This window comes from Falco naumanni, chromosome 6 (assembly GCF_017639655.2).
Source record: "Falco naumanni isolate bFalNau1 chromosome 6, bFalNau1.pat, whole genome shotgun sequence".
Classification (NCBI taxonomy): Eukaryota; Metazoa; Chordata; class Aves; order Falconiformes; family Falconidae; genus Falco; species Falco naumanni.
Window position 1 is genome coordinate 5824083 of NC_054059.1, and position 24154 is coordinate 5848236.

Below are 24154 nucleotides of genomic sequence, written 5' to 3' on the forward strand. Positions count from 1 at the left end.
TAAGAATAAAGTGAGAATTGTCAGAAGCCCAGCTGAGTTTCCTTACAAAGGAAATTAAAGCAGGGGCTAATGAGAAAGAATAAATGAAAACGAATGTTTCCACATTTGAGGTGAAAGCAAAAAACCTATCACATACCCATCTGAAACATCAGAAGATCTTTATTCAGCCAGTAATTTCCATTAATGAAGTAGGTACAAAAATATGAGCTGTAATAATGAAATGTGCTGATGACACAAAATAGTGAGACACTTTCAATATGAGAAGGAGCAAGACTAGATGACCTTGAGAACCTAAATAATAGAATGGACTAATTTTAATAACACAACATGCAAGGAGACTGATAGCAGTACTTTCTGCTAGGGGGGAACCTCATTAGTTAGAAGTGACAGTGGATAGAAAGTGCTTATTGTATTAGTTGGCCAAGTCATAAATATGATCGAGCTACAAAAAAAGTTACTAAAATCACACAACATGCCAGGTCAGCTATTCCCTTTAGATATTGCAGATAAAAATATTGGTCTCATCTCATATGAGACAATTTGTGCAATTCTGGTCACTGTTATTCAGAAAGGATGAGATTGCACTGCAAGAGGTACAGGGAAGGACTCAAAGGATGATCAGTAAAATAGAGAATCTGTTTTATGAGAGGAGAATAAAAACAGTTCATTTAGCTTAGTGAAACAAAAACTGCAAAGAAGTATATTTTCAGTCTAGAAACACTAAAAGTAAGCATCCGTTAGGACAAAAGCTTTTCAAGCTAAAGGGATTGTACTGTGTGAAGAAAAACTGGTGTTAACTTGAATACGTCAGAACAGACATAGCTATCATGTTAGACAATAAATAGTGTTATTTCTGAAGCACTTATGTGTTCCTCCACAACACTACAGAAGAAACTTGTGAAAACAGTAGAAAGGTAGATTTGTGCAAGGTGATCTGATCATGAAAACTGATTGCAAATGAAACACAAAGTCCAAAAGGGGGAAGAAAATTAATCTCATATAGTCACAACTTTCTTAATGATACTGCTGGCTTCTGTCAAGCCTGGGACCATTTTCACATGTATTGAAAATTACTGATGTAGGTTTATATATTGCTCAGTAATCAAAGTGGTCTAAATGTCAGCAAGAAAAAAATCAACTGTGCAGAGTGTGGTCTGTAGGTTGTCTTCTGCATGAGCAGGGAGGAGGAAAGGAGGAAGTTTTTGCAACATCCATTTTCATATCGCATGGAGACTCTTTCTACTCCAGAGGGAGCAAATTAATGATGAGGAGGACAGCACATTTGAAAATACAGCCTTGGTCATGGCTGGAGCTGTTTTCTCAAAAGGCGATCTTGCAAAATATTTTCAGAGCTACCTTAAAAGCAAGGGGGTGGTTATGTTCTCATTTTACATAATTTAATACAAACCACAATACTCTTACCTGTAATTAATGGTGCCTTTCTACTTTTCCAATTGTCTTTTCTGTTTATCATTTTCCTTTGTTCACTTCCCAGTGCACACTGCCGGAAGCTTCAATAGTTTTATTGTCACTGAATCTAAGAGAGTTCTAGCTGTACTTCAAAAAATTATTAAAAGAAAGAAAGGGTGTCCTGGAGATGGAGATGTTTTCTCATATTTGCACTCTTTTCTTCATTTCCTTCCCCATTTGACAAGATAGCCATTTAAATGAGGAGGATTCCACAGAAACACTTTATTTTATTTTATTTTAATTTTGTGTCTAAGAATTGGATCTTTTTCATGAGCCCAGAAAAAGGGATTGTACATCAAGACAGGGTACCTCTTTTGTACAATTTGGGGAGAATGGGGAGAGAGTTTATTTAAAATAGTAACTGTGAATATCCTGCTAAGAGGTAAAGCAAGCATTTGCTGGTAGGTGTGAGGTCAATTAAAGGGAGTTTTGGGTTTTTTTGTTGATCTGCATTCCTGACTTGGTGAGTTATTTTACAATCAGTTTATTACTTAGTAGTGGGACACAGCCCTTCACTGTGATAAAGCTGAAAAATGCATTGCAAGAGTATGTTTTACAGCAACATAATTATTTTTAAAAAGACTACTTCACTGAATTTTTCATCAAATTAGTACTGAAAACCTTTGGTGTAATGCAGATTCCAGTGTCAATAGAAAGAAAAAAAGGTACAGCCTGCAAAGGGCAGGAGGACGAGGTAGAGGGATGGGTTTTAAGCACGGGTAGTATAAATGTTCTGTAATCCCTTACCATTCTCTGACTGATGATGAACTACATGTACTGCCTGTTACAGCAATATTGATTGCAATCAGATGATAAAATCATTGCACAAGAGAAAGAAGCCACTGCAGTGAAAATGAAAAGATGGAAATGTAATGAATTCTTGATTGAAAAATGATTTCTTGGAATAAAATGAAAAACTCATAGCTGAGGGTTAGTCATGGGAATAACAAAATGCTGGAAAAAAATAACCATTTTTAAATAAAATTCATTTCAAATTATGTATTTATCTTCAACAGCCATCCCACACTTTTCATCAACATTCCTGATGCTGCAAATTTTCCTCACTCACAGCTTTAGCTTTACTTACAATTAATCCACTGGTATTATAGTGATGGAGATTCTTGCTGGAATGCATTAACTTCCTCTCTTAAATCCCCCCTCAGGCAAACCACTTGAAAAATATTTCCTTTGTCTAGGACACACAGTTTAGTAGCTCTCTTTTTACAGTGAGATAGCAGTTCTTTTGGAGTGATTTATGCATGCTATTCAAATACAAAAAATTCATTAAATTATGTTACATTAAAAGATCTGAGATGTGCATTTCATTACTTAGGCACCATTGTGTAGGGAAAAATGTAGGTCTAATCCTGTTGCTGTTCAAGCCCATGCTTACAGAAACATTGAATCATTGTGGTGTGGAGTTGCAATGAATGTGAAGTTACTAGGAGCTGAGTAACTTTTGACTTACAGAGACCAAACAGACCTTTCAAACTCATGGATGACCACATATACCTTTAGTATTTTTATTAATCATACAAATAAAGTTGCTACGTGCTATTTCAAAAGAAGTGGGATCAGGACTTTTGGAGGGAAAACTTCACAGCCTCTGAAATAGCCTGTTTCAATGCTCCACAATCCTAACTCTTTGAATGTAATCATAATACCCGACTTAAATCTCTGCTGCAAATTCATCTTATCTTTGTCCTTCCTCTAGTTGTCACGGTGGAACAATGGCCACCAAATCTTTTATGGCAGCTTCCTACGTTTTGGAGTGCTGCTGTAATGTTCCACCTCGATCTCTTAATTTCTCAATTTACTGCCCTGTTTCTAAGCCACATAAACGCCATTCCTTTAGCTTTCCTCACAGCTGGTGTTTCCTAAACTCTTCTTGCTGTCATACATCCCCCCTGGTTGATTGCCCTTATCTTTCGTGGGCTACATGACCAATGCCAAAGCCAGTACTACACTTGCTGGGACTTCACCAGAACTGGGTTAAGTGGAATAATTCACTCTTTGTCAAAGTCATCTAGTACACCGTTGACTCTTTAGTTTGTGATCTCCCACATTGTGTTCTGCCTACACAGTAATTTCCCTTTCTATATTTAACTTTCTGTCCTTGTTAGATTTCTCTTTCCAAAGTGGTGTTTGTATTTTGTCTGGTTGATTTTAGGCTGTTTCTTCAGTTTTGGGGGCCCATTTTTAGTGTTATTTTCATACTTAAAAGCACTTTGCCACCTCCCGCAGGCTGATGCCACCGCCAGACTGTGGCAGTGCACTCATCTGCCGTTGCCCAGGATGTTCATGGATGTCGGGAATAAAAGTGGCCCCAGGACAAAGTCCTGTGACTCTCCTCTGGAGAAACCTGCCCAGAATGGCAGCAAACCACCAATTACTGAACTTCGAGAACAATTTTTCAAATGCTGTGCACCTACTGGCTTGCTAATTACCTCTGGAATGCACTGTCGTGGCTTGCTTAGGAAAATGCTGTGTGGGACAGTGTCAAAAGCTTGTCATTGTCAAGATGCATCATATCTGCTATTTGCACTTATTTGCTAGAGCAATTATCCTGTCAGAGGAGGAGATTAGCATCAATTGGTATGATTCCTTTCATGACAAACCCATTTTGACTGTTTTTTAATAATTATCATCATCCTCCAGGTATTTACAAATTCTTTATTTAATAATTTGTTCCGTTTCAAGGGGTGAAAGTTAGGTTGACAGGTATAAAATGCTTTAAGTCCTCTGTCCTCTCTTTTAAAAATAAGTCTTGCCTTTATGCTTTTTGAAAGTTTGAACCTTCCTTGCTTGCTGTTATTTCTTGAAAATGATCATCAGTGATTCAAACATTGCTTCAGCTAGTTCTCTGAACATTCATGGTGAATTTCTCACTAATACAGCTCACATAGCTCACTAACTTAAACACCTCTAATGTTTTTTTCCCCTAAGTATCTCTAACTTCCCGCCCCCCACCCCCCCACCCCCCACCCCACCCCCAGTATCATGGGATCAAAGGCTGGGCTCTCTAAGCTTGTACTTGACAATCCTGATACCATTCTGCAGTGTGTGTGCTTAGTGTCAAAAAATTCTTGTAATCAGCAAAGCATGTGTGCTTATGTACAGCCCTGCTCAGCCAACGTGTGGGTACATGATTAAATGCTTCTGAAATCACTGGGACTTGCTACATTACCAAAGTTAGCAAGACTTCACACCAGTGGCTGCTCTACAAACAACTGCACATGGCTCAGCTGGGGATCTGGTGTGATCCCCTGCACTAAATTGTATTTGACTGTCTACTCGCTGTTGGAAATTACATCTTTTTCTGCATACCGGGATAGAAGGAGAGAGCATGTTGGTGGGGAAGAGAGAGGTAAGCGTGGTCACTGCTGGATGTGCTGGGCTGCTGCTGAGGTGTTAGGCTAGGATGTGTGCCAGCCTAGCCTCAAGCACTGAGCCTTGCCTTTGGCCTCGGGCAGATTGCTTGGGTGAGCTGCATGCCGAGCAGGGAAGCGTGTGCAGAGGTGCCTAAGCCATGCTGGTCCTGGGTACACGAGCAGTACAGCTGTACCGGGATGTCTGTGACTCTGGTGACAAGCCTTGCTTCTCAGCTGAACTCAGTCATTCAGATGTGGCAGCATGCTGCTGTGTCTCCGATTCTTTTGGGACTGAGCTGGTGTGTTTGTACGGGGCATACCACGCTGGTGGATGACCTGGCACTATTTGGTGTCTGCAGGATGCCTCTAGATCTGCATTGATACCCTCCTTGGCCCTTTTTAACCTGCTTTCAGAACCTCAGTATCTGTAGTGATGCTCTGAGATGAGCTGTAGTGGTTGAAATAGGGAATAGATACAGTAAATTTAGGCAGCCTTTTAAAAAATGAGTTTTAGTCTTTCGGGGCTTCCTGTGAGCTTTATCTGACCAAATGTAAGAATCTGAAGTATAGCGGTGGATGCCTACATTTGAGAGAGTTGTGTACGTTCCCCTTTTAACCAAGGGGAACCAAGTGATCAGTTTGTCTTGTCCTGAGACAGTTGTCAAAAAGAGGTCTACAAATGTCTTTTTTCTCTTTTGATTCTAAGGGAATCTAGACAGTCAGCTCAGGTGTCTATATGGCATTGTAGTTGCCTGCATTCAATGAGACAAATCTCTGGCTTATTCTAGTAAATTTTGCACACTATGTGTAGCCATACCCTCAAAAATGCATACCAAATACGGTAAATAATGAAAGTATCAGTTCATATCCACGCCTGCTTTTTTTCTCATTTCTCTTCCCCACTCTTTCATCTGCATTCAATTTTATTTTATTAGACTTTAATTTGCTAGACTGATGAATCACTTTCTCCATGGTTAGTGCTTGCTCATTCCTGGTTTGTAGATGGTACAGACTGCAACTTTGTATGTAGGATTTGGTTGAGTGGGAGGGGAAGCATGTGCATAGGATTTTAACAACTTCTTGCAAAGGTTTGCTAGGCCACCACCCAGATACCTCGTGACCCAGCAGTTGTTTGTGGACAGCAGGATGAGTAACATAAATCGAAGGCAGGCAGAGAGGACTCTTTTGTATACCCTGTGAAACTGAACCCTTCGCTCACTACATTCCCTGTCCTGCCTGTTTGCACAGAGCAATTCTGTAAGTTGTGCTCTGAGGACTACTGATCATATGTCTATGAGTTCACAATTTGTTTAATATAGCTTTTTAAAGCACACTACTATGAGTATCAGGGCTGAAAAAGTTCCCAAGAACAGTGCTTCCTCTGTTTCACTGCATATTAAAGCAACATCGGTGGAAGAGCTAAAGCAGCCAGCCAGGAAACTGTTAAAACACAAAGACATTGGCACTGAGCTTTACTTTTCCCTGTCAGTGAGCTGATTTCACACATGCAATCCTTTAAACCGATAAATCAATGGCAAACTCGTGACTTTATTTGCTGTAATGAATCAGTTGTATTGCCCTGTTCTGCAGCACATCAAACAGCAGCAAATCTGGTTTCACTGGCCAGTGCACTCTGCCTGCTTCAGTGCTGCAGTGAAGCTCTGCTTAAAATAAAAAATTCTTGTTTCAGCTTGATAAGGCATATCAGATATTAACATTTGTTACCTAGTGATACTTCACTTGGTGGTATTTGGTACTGGCCAACAGAAATAGCAGAGTTGTGCTAGCTCTGAATTACCCATCTAACATATAGCTATTACATTTTAAATTTTAAAAAATATCGAAACAACTCTAAAGGATGTTCCCAGGAAAAAATGCAGTCAGTTAACAAATGGTGGCATTGAAATGTTTTTATTAACTTGCTAACCAAAAGGTCTGGCTGCCTTTTTAGAGCAAGGTGTAGCACACTGCTGAAAAAGACATCAACATCCCAAAGTCAGAGCTGAGGGTTTACTTGGAGGATTGTGTGTGGCACTCACCGGCATCATTTTGCTCTGGTTGGTGAGTGTCTGCCTGTACCAAAGACTAAAAGCTGAAGGACCTCAAAACAAGTTTCTGTGAAATCAAAGCAAGTACTGTTCAATGCATTTTGTGTTAGTCTGTGGGCTTCTGTATGCCTATCAGGCTCTACGTCTCTGTGAAGTTATCCCTAACTGGGAATAGCTCTGGGAAGGTGATTACGTTTCTGAAAGTCTGCTTACTGTCATCACAGCAGCTGCACTTGCAGCACCATCCTTTATAAGGATGCGGTACATTACCTTCTTAGCATCAAGCAAGCAGAGTGTTGGTCTGTAATGGTTATACTGTCTAGGAGCCCTGATCATGGGTAAAACCAGACTGAATAGAAGGATAGCATTTGCTTCAGAGAATTTTCAAGCTAAATATCAAATGAGTCAAGAGATGACAAATGAACACAAGCAAAGGGAATGAATCGAGGAGGTAGTTAACAGATAAGATCAGTTCTTGCCTTCCTCCCCTTCCTAACCTCCTAGATGGGCTGTAGGAAGTTACAGAGAACTTGGGAAACAGCATGGACCTCAGATAGTCTAAGTGTAAAAAACCAAGCATGATTGTTTTTCTGCATATTAGCCACAAAACAAAAGATGCTTTGGGCTGAATTCATCTGGTCAAGTGCAGATATCTAAAAAAATGGATACGACTATTGAAGCCGTTTTTTTTGACCAGTCTATAACCAGTGGAGAGAAACAAGCAATTGTAGGACATCACCCATTTCATCCTAAGGAGAGCGCTAAAATAGATTAGGTGAACTGCTCTCTGAAAATGCCTGTCTTCCCATTGACTGTAGAGGTAGCCAGACCAACCAGCTTGGACACTGTCCATCTGTACCACAGATGTCTAAAGCTGGGAGGAATTGAATCCCACTGTGGTATCTTCTCTCCTTCTATGCACTTGTGCAAGGGTAAAATGTCAATAACCTATACTTCTTGACAGCTTATTATTGAAGTGCATCCAGAAGTTTGCATGGACAAAATAATTCCTGACTGTTGAAGCAGGGAGTGATCCCCTAAAGCATTTCCCACTGCATTTTCCATGTCTGTAAAGAGGACGCATGCACCATCTAGACTATTTGAACTAGGAGATTTTATTTAAACTTTTCTCAGCTCTTTCATTTTATAGTCCAACCTTAGCTAAGAAATAACCTGGACCACAGAGCAATATAAAATAGCATCTTTAAAATTTTTACTGGTTTTTGGACCACCTTCCGTGCCCTCTCCCTCCCCATAAATTTATAGCTTAGACCTTTGCAGTCAACTTAGATAGACATTTAGCTTAAATTTGAGACATAACTGTGATTCATGGCTGGCCCTCTGAGGACAGTCACGTAATGTTGCTGGCAGTGGATGGCTACTGTTCTGCCTCTTAGAAGTGGCTAAACTTCAACAATGTGGGAAATCAGCTCTCGATATCCAGCTTTCAAAGCACCGTAAGATCTATGTTGAAGTGTTATTATTTAAATCTAAGCCCTTTTTATTTCTGAAAGGCAACTGTACGGAGGTGGGCAACATTGGCCTGCTTTACTTTCCAATGTGGCATTAATTATAATGCACTAGCCCATTTTCCACGCACTGAGTCACACTGATAACCAAATACCGCATGTTAATTCCCTTCATTTTTTGCTCTGAAAGTCTCTGGCAAATGTGAAACATATGCTACACACAGTTCCTCTGGAGGGGCAAGTGGCTGAGTGAAGGAATTGTTTAGATGTGTGATCAGAAGAGACCACTGTGAGTGTGGGAACTGACCTACAGCACCGCATAGACCTAGAACTTCATCTGGAAATTTTGGTGAAGCCAAGAACAGCAGTTTGAGGTCTGATGTCTTCAGAAAAATGCCCAAGTGGGTGGAGTGGGAGGAGTTTGAGGGAACAACTTTACTCCTCCAAAGCCAGTATGAGATGGCGAGTTCTCTGGGGCAGAGGACTGTCTCTGCTTGGTCTCGATGTGGGTTCCTTAGCTGCTGCTGCAATATGGTTCATAAGTATGGTGGATTTTTTATTCAGCAGAATGACCTGGCAGCCAGGTTTCTCTCTGCAGTGACACCAGAGAGGGTGACAGCAACCTGGTAATAAGCCTCTTGGTAATGTGATAGAAATAAGCTATTTTCTTCAGAATCCCTTTTCCAGTTACGTTTCTATGTCAGTGCATTTTTTTTTATTATCAGCACTGTAGGCTACTTCTTGCTTACTGCAGTTTGATTGGAATTTGATGAACTTCAGCGATTTTTCTGCTTTCATTTGTAAAAAGCAAGAAATACAGTTCTATGAAATGTGAAAGCAATTCCTAATAGAAATGTCCACTAATGGAAGAGGTGATACGGTGAGCACATGAACGTGTTCAGATTTTGGGCTAGGAAAAGATAAGAGCTAATTGTCTGAACAATTATTTCTGTATTAGATAATGAGAGTTGCTGAAAGTGCTAGTTGTATAAATGAGACATCCTGCATTATTGATCAGGCTTCTTTGTTTTAGCTGCTCTGGATATACATTCCACTTTTACATGGCAATTTATCAGATCTAAACCTGACATTAAATGATCCATTCATATGGTAATTTTTTTTTCATGAAAAAAGCTAAATACTGAAATATGTTTAAAGTAAGGCTGCATTATTTATCTGTCATGGACTACCCTTATGGTGCAGGAACATTTTGACATAATCAGTTTGATCAGCAGTCTATCTAGTCTAGTGTTTTACCCCTGTCTGATAATAAGCACTTGATGTTTCAGGAGTCTAACAAACCTGGTTACTTCAACTGCGCAATGTTATATGTAGCAGGAATAGTCCTTCCTGACCTTGTGAGCTGGTTTAGTCATCATATGAGGTGTAGTTACTTTTATTAATTAACAGTAGAGATAAAGAATATTGAAATACAATCTCTAAAGCCCTTGAGGTCAAACCTACACGTTAATGGCATTTTGTTTGCCATTCCACAATGCTGTGACAGTTGTAATATTATCTATTCTAATTTTGCTCAAAGAAATTGGATTTCAAATAAACCTATTCCAAATAGAAGCATGAAAACAGAACTAAACAAGCCATCATCCTGTTAGAACCATAAGTTGCCTAATAATGTGTCGTCATTAAACATTTTGACTTTGACAAATTACAATAAAAAAGGGGGAAAAGCATGGTATTCCTTATAATCTTACTATTTTTCTTCAAAGGCACAATTTTTACTTAGCTTTGGTGAAATAATTATCATTGCACATATTTCTGAAATGCAATTATCAGTAATGTTAATTCCTTTGAAAACAAAAAAAAAAGATATGTATTAGTGAACCCACTTTACACTATGGTTTTAGAATAGGAGAGGCTTTGCAGTCAATTATTTATGTGCAATAAGTACTGAAAGCCTTATTATCTCAGAATAATCAATGTTTGGCTGAAGGTTGAGAACACTAATAGCTAATCTTAAAAGTCCTGATCCAGTGTCATTTGAAATAATGGCAGAACTCCCATTGATTTTATGTGAAGGAAGATGCGGCTGAAAAGTATTGCTTTGAGAGATAATTTTAGATAATCAGTTGCCAACATCTGTAAAAGAGCAGAAAGCTTGACTTTTGCTTTCCACATATTATGGTATGAAGTATTTCAGCAGACAGGAGCTCCTGACTGCAGAATGGTGTATATCTGTATTTTCTGTTGCCTTGGGGAACCTTGTCTAAGTGTATGTCTGCTCAGCTGGTGTTCCTGTCTCTGGGAATAAATGGATCGCAACTGGAAAATTTACGAGCAAACTGGGAAGGAGAGGGGAGACTCAGTGAAATATTGAAATACCTGTATATCTTTTTGTTCAACATGCAAATTACTTCTTTTTTCCTTGAATCCCCAGCAAATTTTTCTCTCCAGGATATGCTCTCACTCATTCTGGTGGGGCCATTTGTTGTTATCTCTCTTCAGCAACTCCGATAAGTTGCCTGCATCAGTGCAGAGTAGCTTGTAGTATGTGGGAACCTCTCTCCTCCTGGTATGCCTGGGAGATAACATGAGAAATGAAGGAAGTGACACCAAAAATGCAAGAGATAGTACCAGTGCTTCAGGATACTTTCTGGTGCAGGGTATGGTGCAGGCTTGGGCTCGTGTGTGCTGTGTCAGCTTGCAGGGCAGGGCTGGCCAGAGAAGCCAAGGAGGTATTCACAGATTGCAAGGGGATAGGAAAGAGAAGCTTCTGGCGTTCAGCGAGCCATCCCATTCTCAGGTTGGGGGGCTGCTGTTTTCTGAGTTTGGTGAAGGGTGGATTTTGGCTGTGTTTGGAGGAAGTTCTGAAATGTGATCTGATTATTATTTTTTTTTAAATTCCTCCAGAACTCAACCTGCTTGTCCATCCAAGCCAAAAATGCTATCAGAACTTCATTCCAAAGGCTGTTACTTCTCATTTGCTTATCTACAAAGAGTAGAAAAACCAAGAAAGAAGGCAGGAATGGTTCTAATTAAATTAAATTAAATTTTTAGAAAAGTAGGTGTGCTCTGTACTGTCTCTTCTGTTGGGGTAAGGTATAGGAAACCTTGTATTGCCCTTATTAAAAGTAGGTAGATTCTGTTTAATAGCGCTAATCTGTGACCATGCTTGTGTGGGTGTGTCTGTTTATTGATTAAGTGGAGTTATTTTGAATGGAAGAGTTTATTTTCTGAAGCGAGGGAGCCCTTTCCCATTCTTTTGCTGACAGCAGGGATGCCCAGCACTGTCAGTGCTGAATGGCAAAGTAAAAAAGCTTTCCTCTAGGGAAGAAGAGGCGGCATCAGGAAGCAGCCTGCAGATAAGCAGATATCACTAAGTAGGGAAGTAGGACAGATACCCTGAGACAGCATCTGGCAGAGCAAGGGAAGAGACATGAACTCTCCTTTCCAGAGAAAGCCAGAGAAGGAGCTGTAGGGACCCAGCTCCTCGAAAAGAGCCAAAAGTTCTGAAACTCCATAGTATTTAGGTATCAGCTCACACTGATTTCGGTCTTAACAAGTGCTATATTTAGTTTCATTTACGGTTCTTAATAAAGTCCCAGTCCAATTTAGGAACATAGCAGCTTCAAAGAAACTTGAACATTTTAGCAGTTTGTTACCTTTCTCCACCCCTGAATAGGAAACAAAATACTGACCTTGCCGAAGCATGTTCGATGGTCTGGTTTGGTGCACATATTTGCCTATCTTTTCATCCATATACTTATACAGGTTACAAAATCATATCAGAGTGTATCAAAAAACCTGTTAGAGTATTGTTAAGCGATTTGAGAACACCCTGTTTGATAAACTGGAGCCCCCCCTCCCCAAAACAGTGAGCCACATTCTCTCATTTCTCATTCAGTCACACATTAAGACAGATTTGACCAAGTATTTTTAGTTGGAGATTTGGAGCGGCTAAACTAAGAAATCCTCTTAATAAAAATAGGAGCTTTTTTTAAACTATCTTTTATACCAATGTAATTCCATTGACTTCACAAGATTTATTCCTAATACATTCTGATAGGAAAAGAGTACCAGGTTGTGGGCACTTTTATTTTTCTTTTACACTGTGGGGATAGCATTGTCACTGTGCTTGAGTCATTCTAATGAAAGAACTATTTTGTACAGCATTTCCTTTTTACTAGTTGATGACATACTGCAATACACAAGCAAATAAGTACCAAATATGAATATATAATAAAATCATTACTTATTTTCCTGCTGATGAAGATAGTTTTCTGGGTTTTGTGAAGCATCACAAGTCATCTTGGGTTTCCCTTTGGACTGCAAGCTGGAGTGAGTATGAGATGGGCAGCACAGAGCCAAGTCAGAGGCACTCTGTAAACTTAAGCAATTTTCATCAATTTGCTTTGAATGACAAGAAATATTAAGCTTCTGCCTTCCAGGGGAATATTTCTCAGTAAACTATGTTTACCAATAGCTTTCAAATGTCAGCCTTATGCTTTTGTTATTAAATGAAGCAAGACTGTAGGGAGAGAGACTTTTTTTATTATTATTTATCTTTTATTAGACCAGCTCATTTTGTTGGATAAAAACAAGACAAGCTTCCAGGTACAGAAATCTGTCTTCAGTTTTGAAACAGAAGCCAATTTCAAGCTGAGTGTAAGCTGGGGACAATTGTTTTGAGTTTAACTTTGTTATAGTGATCAGTTGAACAAATAGAAGAGAAAGAGGTGTCCAACCCCTTGAAGCAAGTGAGGATGTTAGTGAAGTCAGTGATAAGGTTGCAATAAATGTGTCTGAAATAACTGAGTCAGGGGGTGCTGCCTGTATTAGAAAGAGAGTCAAGGCAAGGGACAAGAAAACAGAACCACAGAAATCTGGACAGGTGCAATTCACCAAATCTGCCTATATAATAAACATTCTGGAAGAGACTGAATGGCGAATCAAAGCCTCATTTTCATAGAACATAAGAAGCTACAGGGGTCCCATTCAATATTGCATCTCCAACAACAAGTGACAAAAAGTAGGTGCTTAAAAGGTAATTCTAAGCCTTTTGATGTTTAGGAGTTTCTTAAAGCTAATAAAATGCTCATGAATCTTTAAAGATAAGACAGTGAGCAGTCCAAGCTAGTTACCCTGGGCTCTCAATGGTGAAAAATAGGTGCACTGGAAAAGTAACTTGGTCTTGTATCAAAACAGATGTTTAAAGCTATTTCTCTCCATTGACTATAAAGGCAGTTTAGAGCGAGTAACTCAGGTTTAGACAGCTAACTTCTGAAGTGAACTTCTGACAGCTGAAGTGACTCTCCCTCATGCCTCCAGGACCTGAAAACACAACAGAGTTGCAGGAATGGCCTTAAGAATGACCCAGGACTGTCTGCATTGCCAGGGGCTGTTCCCGGTAGGCTTTGGGTGTGTGCCTCCCCTTTGGGAAGGGGAAGGGGAAGGGAAGAGCTGAGTGGGTGCAAGCCCTGCTGTGCTGCTTGGCCTCGGTGCCAGAAGGTAGAGCGGGACCTGTCTTATTTAGCCAGCACTGACATAGACTCTGTCACTTGGAACTGAGGACGTAAAAGTCCCTAAGCTTTTAGAATCTGCACCTAGTGCAGTTTTCAGAAGTGCCTCCATTGCATTAGCTTTACTAAAGACAAGATGAGATCTTGCCAGAAATCTTACCTTTATTAAGGTAATCTTTCTGTATTTATCCCTGAATTCATTCTCTGGGCATTAAATTCAAATGGAGATTCATCTTGTAAATGTTTGTATAGATCACTGCTGCTCTTCGTTTTGTTATTCTTTGCTAAAAAAATGCCATTGCTGTACAAGTGTTTTATTTTTGGTTGTTTGTTTGTTTTTTTTAAAAAAAATATTATTCTCCAGTTTAATAAGAAGCATTAGGAAACCTTAGTAACTCTTCCTTTTTTAAAATGAGATTGTGTTCACTGAAGACTGCAGCAAATGACTGGATGCTTGATATTTGAGTTCCCCAGGAAACTCATACAGCATTGGGTTTGTGCTCGTAAGCTGACCTTTCTTTCATTATATAAGGAAAAAAAAAATCTTTGTGGAAGTCAAGTTGCAGATAAGATCAGCATGGTGGGCTGGTAATTACATAAAGTAATGTTCAGTCATTAGGTAAAATGTACAGTTGATCCTATGGCTTAGATGTGGGCGAGGAATGTAATCTAGCTTTACTGGTATAAAAGAAAGATGCAACTTTTTCATACATCAGTTTCAGGAACGTACATCCAAGCGTCAAGGACAATTTACCTTCAAACACCATCCTGCAGTTTCTCAGCTGTCTGATTTATTCTTGTTGAACAACTGAGGTAATATATTTTTAAATTTTTGTTACTGTTAAAGAGAAACAATTGCATGTGTTTTGACATTCTCTTCCCCTTCTCTCCAAAAGTTTTCTTCTCCTTCCATTCTGTCAGGGTTTTTATTTTGAAACTTAACTTAAGGATTGCTTTTGGACTAAAACATCAGTGCTTTTGGTTAAACTAGCTTTGTAAGTAAGAGAAAACAAGGTTTTAGAATTGTACTAATGTTGGTATTTTGTGATTTCTCCTAGGGTCTAGTAATTCTTAATCAGTAACATTGTGTTTTTCTCCTTGGTCAACAGTGTTGCTGTTAAATGTTGAATGTTACACTACCTGTGGTGTGAATACATCTTTTACAGTCTTTAAATTGCCAGTCGTGATTAAACATGTTAAGGGAAGGGAAAAAAAAACCCCAAACACGTTAGTGAAGGTTTCTCGGTCTTCAGCAGTTTGCTAGCCGATTGCTGTGTGCATGACACTGGGCTGCAAGTGGAGCACTGGCAGTTGTTCATTATAGCTGTCACACAGCGGTACCTCGTGTCCAAGCATCCCAGAAAGAAATGAACACTATGTGCAAAGTGTTTTAACTTCTGTTGGATATGACAATACCACCCTATGAAAAAGTATAGAAGGACATCCCAAGTTTACGCTGAAAACATCAGGTTATTTAGCACAATCAGTACAAAGGATGCCTGCTGAACAGAGCTTGTGGGCATATCTGTTCCAGGATATGGACCACAGGGTTAGATGAGGGATTCTGATCCAGTGGAGCCTCAGGTGAATGTAAAAGCATCCACTGAGTCCCGTGTGTACCTGAACAGAAGACCTGTTTGCAAATACAGATGATCCCCTGTCTTTGTGATGGTAACTGGTAACATGACAACTTATTTACAGGGAAAGACAAGATATTGTCAACAATGAGGTGAGACTTTTAACTGCTAGGGAAGACTCAAAATTACCATTTTTCCGAAGAAATGCTGAAATTCATGCATTATATAATGTTCCAATCGCTTAAGAAAGATAATATTTAATAGGGCAAAGTAAAAGCTTCCTTTGATGGTGAGATGAAATGTAGTTAGTGTAGACGTTAACTGGGTTAGCAGCATGGGCACAGTCAAAGAACCAGGTAATACCATCAGGAAAAATGGCTGTTGCAATGGAAGAGTAAAGGAGATCACATCTGGGTGTTAGTGACAGCTAGCTTTGGTGGTTTTGGTATGAGCCTGACAGTCCGACTCAATAGAGGAAGTGCAAAACTGCAATTTCAATTCCCCTTTTGGTTATTGTAATGTAATATAAGTCAAAGAACTTCCCTCTGGGATTGCCTGAAACACTTGTACCAAATTGTAGCATTGTGTGTTCTTGGAAAAATTGGGATGGAGAGTGCCACCGTGCCTTCAGCAAAGAGCATGAAATCACGGAATAATCAATCAAGGGTTATTCCTGTGGATGCCATCTCACTGGAGCCATTGGCACATCCAGACTGTCAGAAGGCTCAGGATGACGTGGAAACAGGTAATTTGGAAAAGGCTGTCTGTCTTCTCCTGCTGGTGCATGAGCCCTTCCAGCCGGCTTCTCGCGCTCTGGGGCATGTCCCCTTGGATGGAGCAGGGCTTGACATTAAACTGTGGAATTGTGTCCCACTGTAGACAAGTCTGCCGGCAGTCACACCCCCTCCATGAGGCTGGAGAGAGCATATAGAAATAACCTTTAAAAAAGCCTTATTTACTAGAGAGAGGGATCCAGACAATTTATTCAGCACAACTCCATAGATGCAGCTGAGCTCACTTCAGTTCCCAAAATGTTTGGCAGGACCATAGGAGGCTGTGGATCTAAGTGGTGTGAGGGATCACCTTTCTCCTGAGGACACAGGTACTCTTGTTGAGGGAACAGGGTGCAGAGAGCTGGCAGCTGCTTCTCAAAAACCTGAGAGCCATGTTCAACATTTCCATGGATCTACCATGTTAATGGCATCCCCCGTTTCCTTTGTTGCCTGTTGACTAACATCACAAGACTATTTCTCGTACTTGAATGGGGTTTTGGTAAAAGCTCAAGCAGAAATGAGTAACTACAGGTTGCACTCAGCCTGCATGTGTACATACATACATTGAACCGGCTTTGATACCTCTTCCAAATGCTTCTTTCCAGTGCTTCCACAGCTGCTGCCAGCGGGTTTTCTTCTTCATTACTGGCTCCTTTCAACTCCTTTGTGCTCTGTTTTCTGCCAGCATGAACTGACTCACTGGGCAGGTGGGAGGGAGGAAGCCAAGTTACTTGTACCCAGAACCCAGCCCTTGCCATTCATTAATTGCAACCTCATTGGCCTCTTAGCCATTCAGTTTAGCTGGGCTTTGGATTGGTCTCTTATCTCTAGTTTTTGCCCTCTTAAATAGAAAGAGGCTTGTTTCCACTTTTGCACATCACTCCTGCTCATAAACTTTGTTTCTTTCCACTTTGCTAACCCCAGTCAGGCAAGGGCCATGTGATTGTCATCCTGCATTTGGTTTCATCCTCATCTGCCAGGGCATGATCTTTTTCTGATTGCTGCAAGGATGGAGCTGTCTTTGATTTTTTTTCCGGGTTTCAAAGCTACCTTCTAGGGCCTGTGCTCCACTGCCATGTGAACTGCTGCCTTTGATGACTGTACTATAGGTCTGTTTACTCAATGAACCAAGACCTGACCTGTGCATAGGAGCCTCACATCCCTATATATCTCTGGAAATTTGTGTAGTGATGGAGCATCCCTTGTTCATCAATACAATTTTTTGCACGCATGCAGGTGTGCCAGATAATGATATCGGGCAAGTGGCTTCACTCGTTGGACCACCTCAGGTTTCCCTCTCCCTCCAGGTGTGCGCAGGCATTATTTGAACATTTGCATCATTGTGGCAGTCCTTGTAGGGATTCTGCTGGGTAGGTGCAAAATCTACAAAGAAATGCATTTCCATTATGTGAAAGCTATCTTTGTTTAATTATACTTGATTTTCTACCATCTTTCCCGGTTTGGGTTGGCAGTGCCTTCTCTGATCAGTATAGCATGCTTAAATGACGTCTACACCAAATCTCAAGATCAATTTCTTTGTTGCTGGCAGAATTGTCCTTCTCATTGTCTCCTCATTTTCAGAAATATTTGGGGCCATAATTTGATCTGTCCCTGGATAATATTTATCATGGAGCAGCAGCATTGACTGGTGTATTTGGAAGAGAGCCTCTTAAGTAGTTAAGGACTGAATGCCTTTTTTTTTTTTGCTTGCTTGCTTGCTAAGCACTGTAGTTTTTAGTATCTAAAATGTATGTATCTGTTGTCAGCTTGGCGCCTTATCCCACAGATCAGTCATTAGCACATCATGCTCTTGTGTGACAGTTTCAGTCTTTTGAAGTCAAGGGATCGGGTGATCTATGCAGGCACAGAAACACTGCCCAGAAGATCCAGTTGCAGTCTGGAGATGCCCTCAGCACTGCAGCTCTAGCACAGCCCAGACAAGTTGTGGGTTAGCTCCAGGCATGGCCTGGGGCATTGACTGCAGAGGTGGAGAGAGACCTGTGTGATCGTTTCTGAGAAGGCAGGTAAATAGTCTGGTGATTGGGAGCTGCTGGCTTGGGATGCTGCCTGGGGTGCTAGGCTGAACCCAGTCACCAACAACTGGGGCCAGCAAAATAGGCGCTGCTGCTCCTCTCTCTTCAAGGTGAAGGTGAGCGGTGCTTAGCCCAGAATCCCTCACAGGATCATCTGCAAGGGCAGGGGAAGTCCCCCTGTTGAAATGTGCTCTGTGACTCAGCAATAAGAAGACCCTGAAACTCAATCCCCCAAGGCAAGGCTGTCCCCCAGCCAGCCAGGCTGGGCGAAGGAGCGCTGCTGTCTCTGTCACCTGCACAGGCTGCCCTGCTTTGGGAATTTAATACTTCAACATCCTTTCTACTCCTTTGCATATATCCTATATCCTCTTTGTCCACGGACCTAATTACTTCACCATGGGATATAAGTAATTCCTGTTCATCTCTGAAGGGCGGGCTCAGGTCTATGCTTTGGAAGAAAATAGTTTTAAAGGGGGAAATTCTGCTTTCTGAGTGAGAGATTGGGCCAAAATGGTCTTTGCTTGGGCACAACAGAATTGTCAGTACAATAAGGAGGCTTTAGTGCTTGAGAAGGAAGGTTACAAACTTCATACCTAAATTACTACATTTTAATACTGACAAGAGCAGAAGTGAGGCTCAGTGTTTTGTTTTATGTGTTCTTAGCTCAGCTGAATCCATGATTTTTGAAAGTAGCGTTAGCTGACCAGTTGTTTATGACATGGAGATCTGAAAATATGTGTGGCATCTTTAGCCTAACTTAGATCCTGCCTGACCTTCCAGTAAGGGAGGTCCTCCCAGGTCATGCCATAGGCACACAGCAGTTCTCTGGCTCAAAATAAACAAGTTTTTATGACCATTTTTTTTTTGTCTGAGCAGGCTTGTACAAAATACTTTTTGGTAACTATCACAGGACCTTTAAAATTATTCTGAAGCATCGTGCTCATCTGCATGTAGCCCTTACTTAGTAGATCTGATGTTTGGATAGAGAGAGAACTGAGGTTTCATTCCCCCCTCCCTGACCAGGAAATCTCATTGTGAATAATAATGAAAAAAGTAGATTAATTTAAAAAAAAAAAAACAACAAACAAGCAGAGAATTTTGTATGATATTCATACTGTTACAAACTATATATTCTGTATCTTTAATATTATGGTTCCCCCGGTTATTCGTATCAGAGATATGCATTACCCTGTGGCATAGATTTGATCTGGATCAAATATAGCCACACAACTACATTTCTGTTGAATTACCCAGAGAACAAGCGATATGCTATTTATGGCCACTTCATCTTGTGCGCTAGCTGTAGAAGGACAGATGTGCAGTGCTGCATGTAGCCTTCTTGCACAACATTAATCTATGGAAAAAAATTGTAAAAGTTTGAGCCAACCAGGATATATTTATATCAAAGCAGCTTTCTGTTACTCAGAGCCCAAAAGCCAAGGTGCTGCCGCAGTAAAATGAAGCCTAAGAGCCTAAAAGACCCCTGACCCTGGGTGGTGGAGGTGGCCCTGGGGCTGTTTCAAGCCCTCCTGAGCTCGGTCTGGCACCGTGTCTCCCCAGGTGCTCTGGAGCACGGTGTGCAGTGCCTCTCTAATTACATAGATCGGAGGAGCTTTCTCCCACCAAGGGACAGGACTGTGAAAATCCGTTCATGGGGACTTTCGCACTAAAGAGATCATAGAATCATAGAATCATTTAGATTGGAAAAGACCTTTAAGTTCATCGAGTCCAACTGTTAACCTGGTGCTGCCCAGTTCACCACTAAACCGTGTGCCCAGACATCTGCCTGTCTTAATACCTCCAGGGATGGTGACTCCATCACTTCCCTGGGCAGCCTGTTCCAATGCTTGACCACCCTTTTGTGGAATGAAATTTTTCCTAACATCCAGTCTAAACCTCCCCTGGCACAGCTTGAGGCTGTTTCAGGAAATTATGTCCTGATGTGAAATTATTTTCTCTGAAATTAGTCTCTCCATATCCCAGATTCTGCAGATTCTTTCTTCTTCTCCGTAAGCGCTTGCTGGATTTATCCAGTCTACCATAAATATTAGACAGTTATGACATTTGATATTCGTGTGTTGTGGCTTATGTTAATATTAAAAAAAAAATTGTTAAGGCCAGAAAGAAAGGCAGATTTTTGTTCTTGTGATGAAGGCAATTTTCTAAGCCCATAAAATGCACATCAGTACACTGCATTTTCAGTTTCCAGTCCCGGTTCTAAATTGTCTCTGTTACTTGCACTGAACGCGCTATATCGGTGTGTAGCCTGGATACCGACCAGTACTACACCCAGTTCAAAACAGTCCTTTAAAGATGTGTGTGTTTGTGTTTCCAGACAGATCATGGATTGCTACGGGAAGTATGCAGCTGTCACTTTGACCATTTTGTCTGTATTTCTGCATCTTCTTCATGCTTTCCCCGATGGAGAGTTTCTCATGCAGGGTAAGCTGCTCTCAGCATTCAGGAATAGGGCAATTAGTCGTAAAGAGTATTAATTAAGTTTTCACATGTTTTATAAATGTGGTCATAAATCTTATCATTCAGTTGCGTTTATTGACACTGAGATATGCAGGTATAATAAATCAAGGTAATTTTGCTGTGAGTATGCTTCCTATTTCTTCTCTAAACTTCATTTCTTCAGGTCAAGAGTCTCCCAGATGACTGTGCCTTCATGTTGACGTGGGTGATCTTAATCCTTGAAACATTATCAAATAGAAGCGTTTTGGTTTCTTGTACTCCTGAAATCTAAATGGCAACATAATGTCAGGAACAGCAGAAGCCTGGCTTCTCCTCATAATATGCATAATTATTTTCCCTCTGTAGATCCCAGAACATGGGATGTTGGTGGTGTAGCAGTCTATAAAAGGGGCGTATTAGGAAGATTTTATTATTTTGGGGGGTGCGGGGGATGCGTGTGTTTGAAGGTTGTGGGGTTTTTTTATTTGGCCTCAAACTGAATATAGGAAAATGCAGCTACAAAAATCTCGGGATCACTGGGCATTTCAAAAACTTGATAACAGAGTCTTGCCTGAAAACAGGGAGCGTCTGAGAAGCACTACAGGTCATGCTGGCGCTATTTATCTCTAGCTAATAGGAAGTTCTCTCGGGACAGCTAGTGCAGTAGGACATACAAAAAGCCCTCCACAACTGTCAACGATAGTGAAAAGAAAAGCAGAAAAGATACAATAATGCTTTTGCCTTACCTAGAAAGCCACGGTCTAGTTTTACAGCTGGTGTGTGTTGCAGAGCTGAAGGACCTTGAAGAGGGGATCTTTGGTGTCTGTGACTGTTCTGCAGACAGCAAGCAGCAGAATGTAGCCAGTGCTTCCTCTTACTGCCCGCACTTTCCCTTTCTTCTTGGAAATGAAAATACAGCTGGAGACCGAGTAAAAGTCTTTTCCTTATATTTTTATGGCAGGTTGTCCAGAGTGCAAGCTAGGGGAGAACAGATTCTTTTCCAAGCCAGGAGCACCCGTTTACCAGTGCACTGGGTGCTGTTTCTCCCGGGCCTATCCCACTCCGATGAGGTCCAAGAAGACCATGCTTGTTCCAAAGAACATTACATCAGAAGCAACGTGCTGCGTAGCAAAGGCTTTTACCAAGGTGAGGGTGTGAATGAGACCCGTTTAAGCTTCTTTTAGGATGCAGTGTGTTTAACTGAAGCAGTGAATAGAAATGGATATGTTTTTGCTGGAGGACATTGGAGAACTATTTGAGGGAAGCATCCTTGGCATTTATATCCTTTGCAGTTGGGTTCTTTCTTTTTTCTCAAGAGGAAATTAAAGTGTCAACCAGTACTGAGTCTGATATTAAGTTGGGACGTGGAAATTGGTGCAATGCCACTGACTTCAATGAAACTGCTTTGTCTCATGACACCTGCAGTTCTGGTGGTGGACTTGTCCCCTCGTTTCCAACTCTCCTACATGTGCACCTTGCCCTTAAATGCAGTGTGCATTGGATTTTAACAAGTCATTTTCCTTGCTTCTTTCCTGCATAGGCAGGAGTTCTCCAGGAAGGTGGCTGGTCAATACTATCAATTACATATATGGGAATGAGGGACCAAAACCATCTGTGCTCATTAGATTAACTGAGATTGTGTTTTAATAATATAACCAAGAGGAAACTGTAAGTGTGCGCAACTACTTTGAGCATTTAACACACTCATCTGCAAGGATCTTTTAAAGAGAGATTCTGCTAAAATTGATTATATAGGGAGTGATTCTGCTGCTGGTAAAGAAACTTTAAATTGGATGTAATAAACGGTGGGCTAGTTGAAACAAGCTATGGTGTCTATCCTATGGTGATCTGAATCAGGCTCATTAAGTGTGTCAACTGGAGGCTCAGTTCAGTTGGCCACTCACAGATCTGGTGCCATTTGAGATACCCTGGGGTGCTGAAGACACCTGTGTATGGCTGGCAGACAGGACCCATAAAAGACCTTCTAGAGTGGCACCTGGAGGCTTGGCGAGGTCCCCTCTGACATCTCAAATGGCAATTGACAGCTCTGTGTGTGCAGCTGAATGGAGTGCTGGCGCTCCACTGGCTGTGATGAGAGCCCAGATACCTGACTTACCTACAGCTGAACCCATCCTGGCTCTTCGTCTGAGTAGAGCATAAACCTTTTTCTAGACCACCAATATCATACTTGCCCTGAGGCAGCAACTAGAATTTGATTGACGTTAAAAATGAAGATGACTTGTTGTGTTTGTGGCCTCAGTTTTTATAATCCCCATGTGAAATATTTTGAGGACACTTCCTGATTTTTCATAGATTGGTTACTTGACATCTTTTGAAAATTAGAGACTTTAAGATATGCCAAATTAAGGACACCAGACCATGTCACTATTGAAAACCTTCTCTTTATAGCTCCAGAAGTCACTGATGATGTAGCTTCACAGGCTGGCATCCAGAGGCTGTTCTAGTACACACACCCCAAGGAGTCTGTGTACCTTGTGGCTAAGAAAAGGGCTCCAGACAACTTTCACTTGAGAATGCTGGTTTTACTGTGTAGCTAAATCTAATTATTTGTTATATGTGTGTGTTTTCTTTTTTTTAAGATTACCCTTAAGGACAATGTGAAGATAGAGAACCATACAGATTGTCACTGCAGTACCTGCTACTATCATAAATCCTAAAGCCAGTCCGTTTGTTAATGATCAAGGACAACGGTGAATGGATTTCAGCTTTTATAGCACCGCTGTGTAAAATCTTATGTTTTCTGGTCAAGACACTGGGTAGTCCTTTGAATAAGATGGATGGTTGTTTTATTTCCTCTTTGCTTCTTCATGCATATAAGTAAGTTTAATTATTTCCATTAGGGATAAAATACAGCACTTGCATGACAACCAAACGCTTGATCTATTTTTAAAATAAACCGTCAGTTAGATCATCAATGTTTCTTAAGGAAAAATGATGATTTAATAGCTTAAAACAGAAATGGTTCTGCTGCAGTTAATTTCTAGATTTTTTTTTTTTTTTTTTGTGGGAGAGGGAGGGAAAGAGGAAGGGAGGGATGGGAAAGTGGACAGAAAAAGAAGCAATAATTTCCCCTTATTCATTTAGCAACTAGATTTTTTGAAGACTCAACAGTTTGGTTCTCCTGTTTCTCTTCTGGTTTTTTCTTTACCTTGTGGGCAGAAAGTATAACAGTGTATCATCTATGCACAGTGCTCTGTCTTTCTGTGCCATCTTTTATTTTTCTTGGAAGTTAACCTCCTCCCATATAGATGGGTAAATGGATGCAGAATCAGTCATTATAAAGGATTTTACGGTTTCAGGTAGCAATGTGGAATAGTGGAATAGAGGAGCGGTGCAATAGTAATAGCTGTGTAAGGTGTGTCTGAGCAGCATGGTACAGGGCTTTAGTAATACCCAAATACAATGTGCTGGACCCAGATACACAAATGGGAAAGGCAGGAATTATGTTAGATGAGAAG

The 24154-nt window shown here is 40.7% G+C and overlaps 1 protein-coding gene across 2 annotated transcripts; it reads left to right on the top strand.

Annotated features, from left to right (window-relative positions):
• The first annotated feature begins 1892 nt into the window (after positions 1 to 1892).
• CGA (glycoprotein hormones, alpha polypeptide) lies at positions 1893 to 23673 on the top strand. 2 transcript variants are annotated; one of them, XM_040598934.1, is made up of 5 exons: positions 1893 to 1903; positions 14558 to 14648; positions 20554 to 20660; positions 21637 to 21821; positions 23276 to 23673. In XM_040598934.1, the coding sequence occupies exons 3-5, from the start codon at positions 20561 to 20563 to the stop codon at positions 23351 to 23353; spliced, it is 363 nt and encodes a 120-aa protein (XP_040454868.1). In that variant the 5' UTR covers positions 1893 to 1903; positions 14558 to 14648; positions 20554 to 20560; the 3' UTR covers positions 23354 to 23673. The 2 variants fall into 2 exon arrangements, with proteins under 2 accessions (XP_040454868.1, XP_040454867.1); XM_040598933.1 differs by lacking the exon at positions 1893 to 1903 and having other exon boundaries at positions 14556 to 14648.
• Positions 23674 to 24154: the final 481 nt, after the last annotated feature.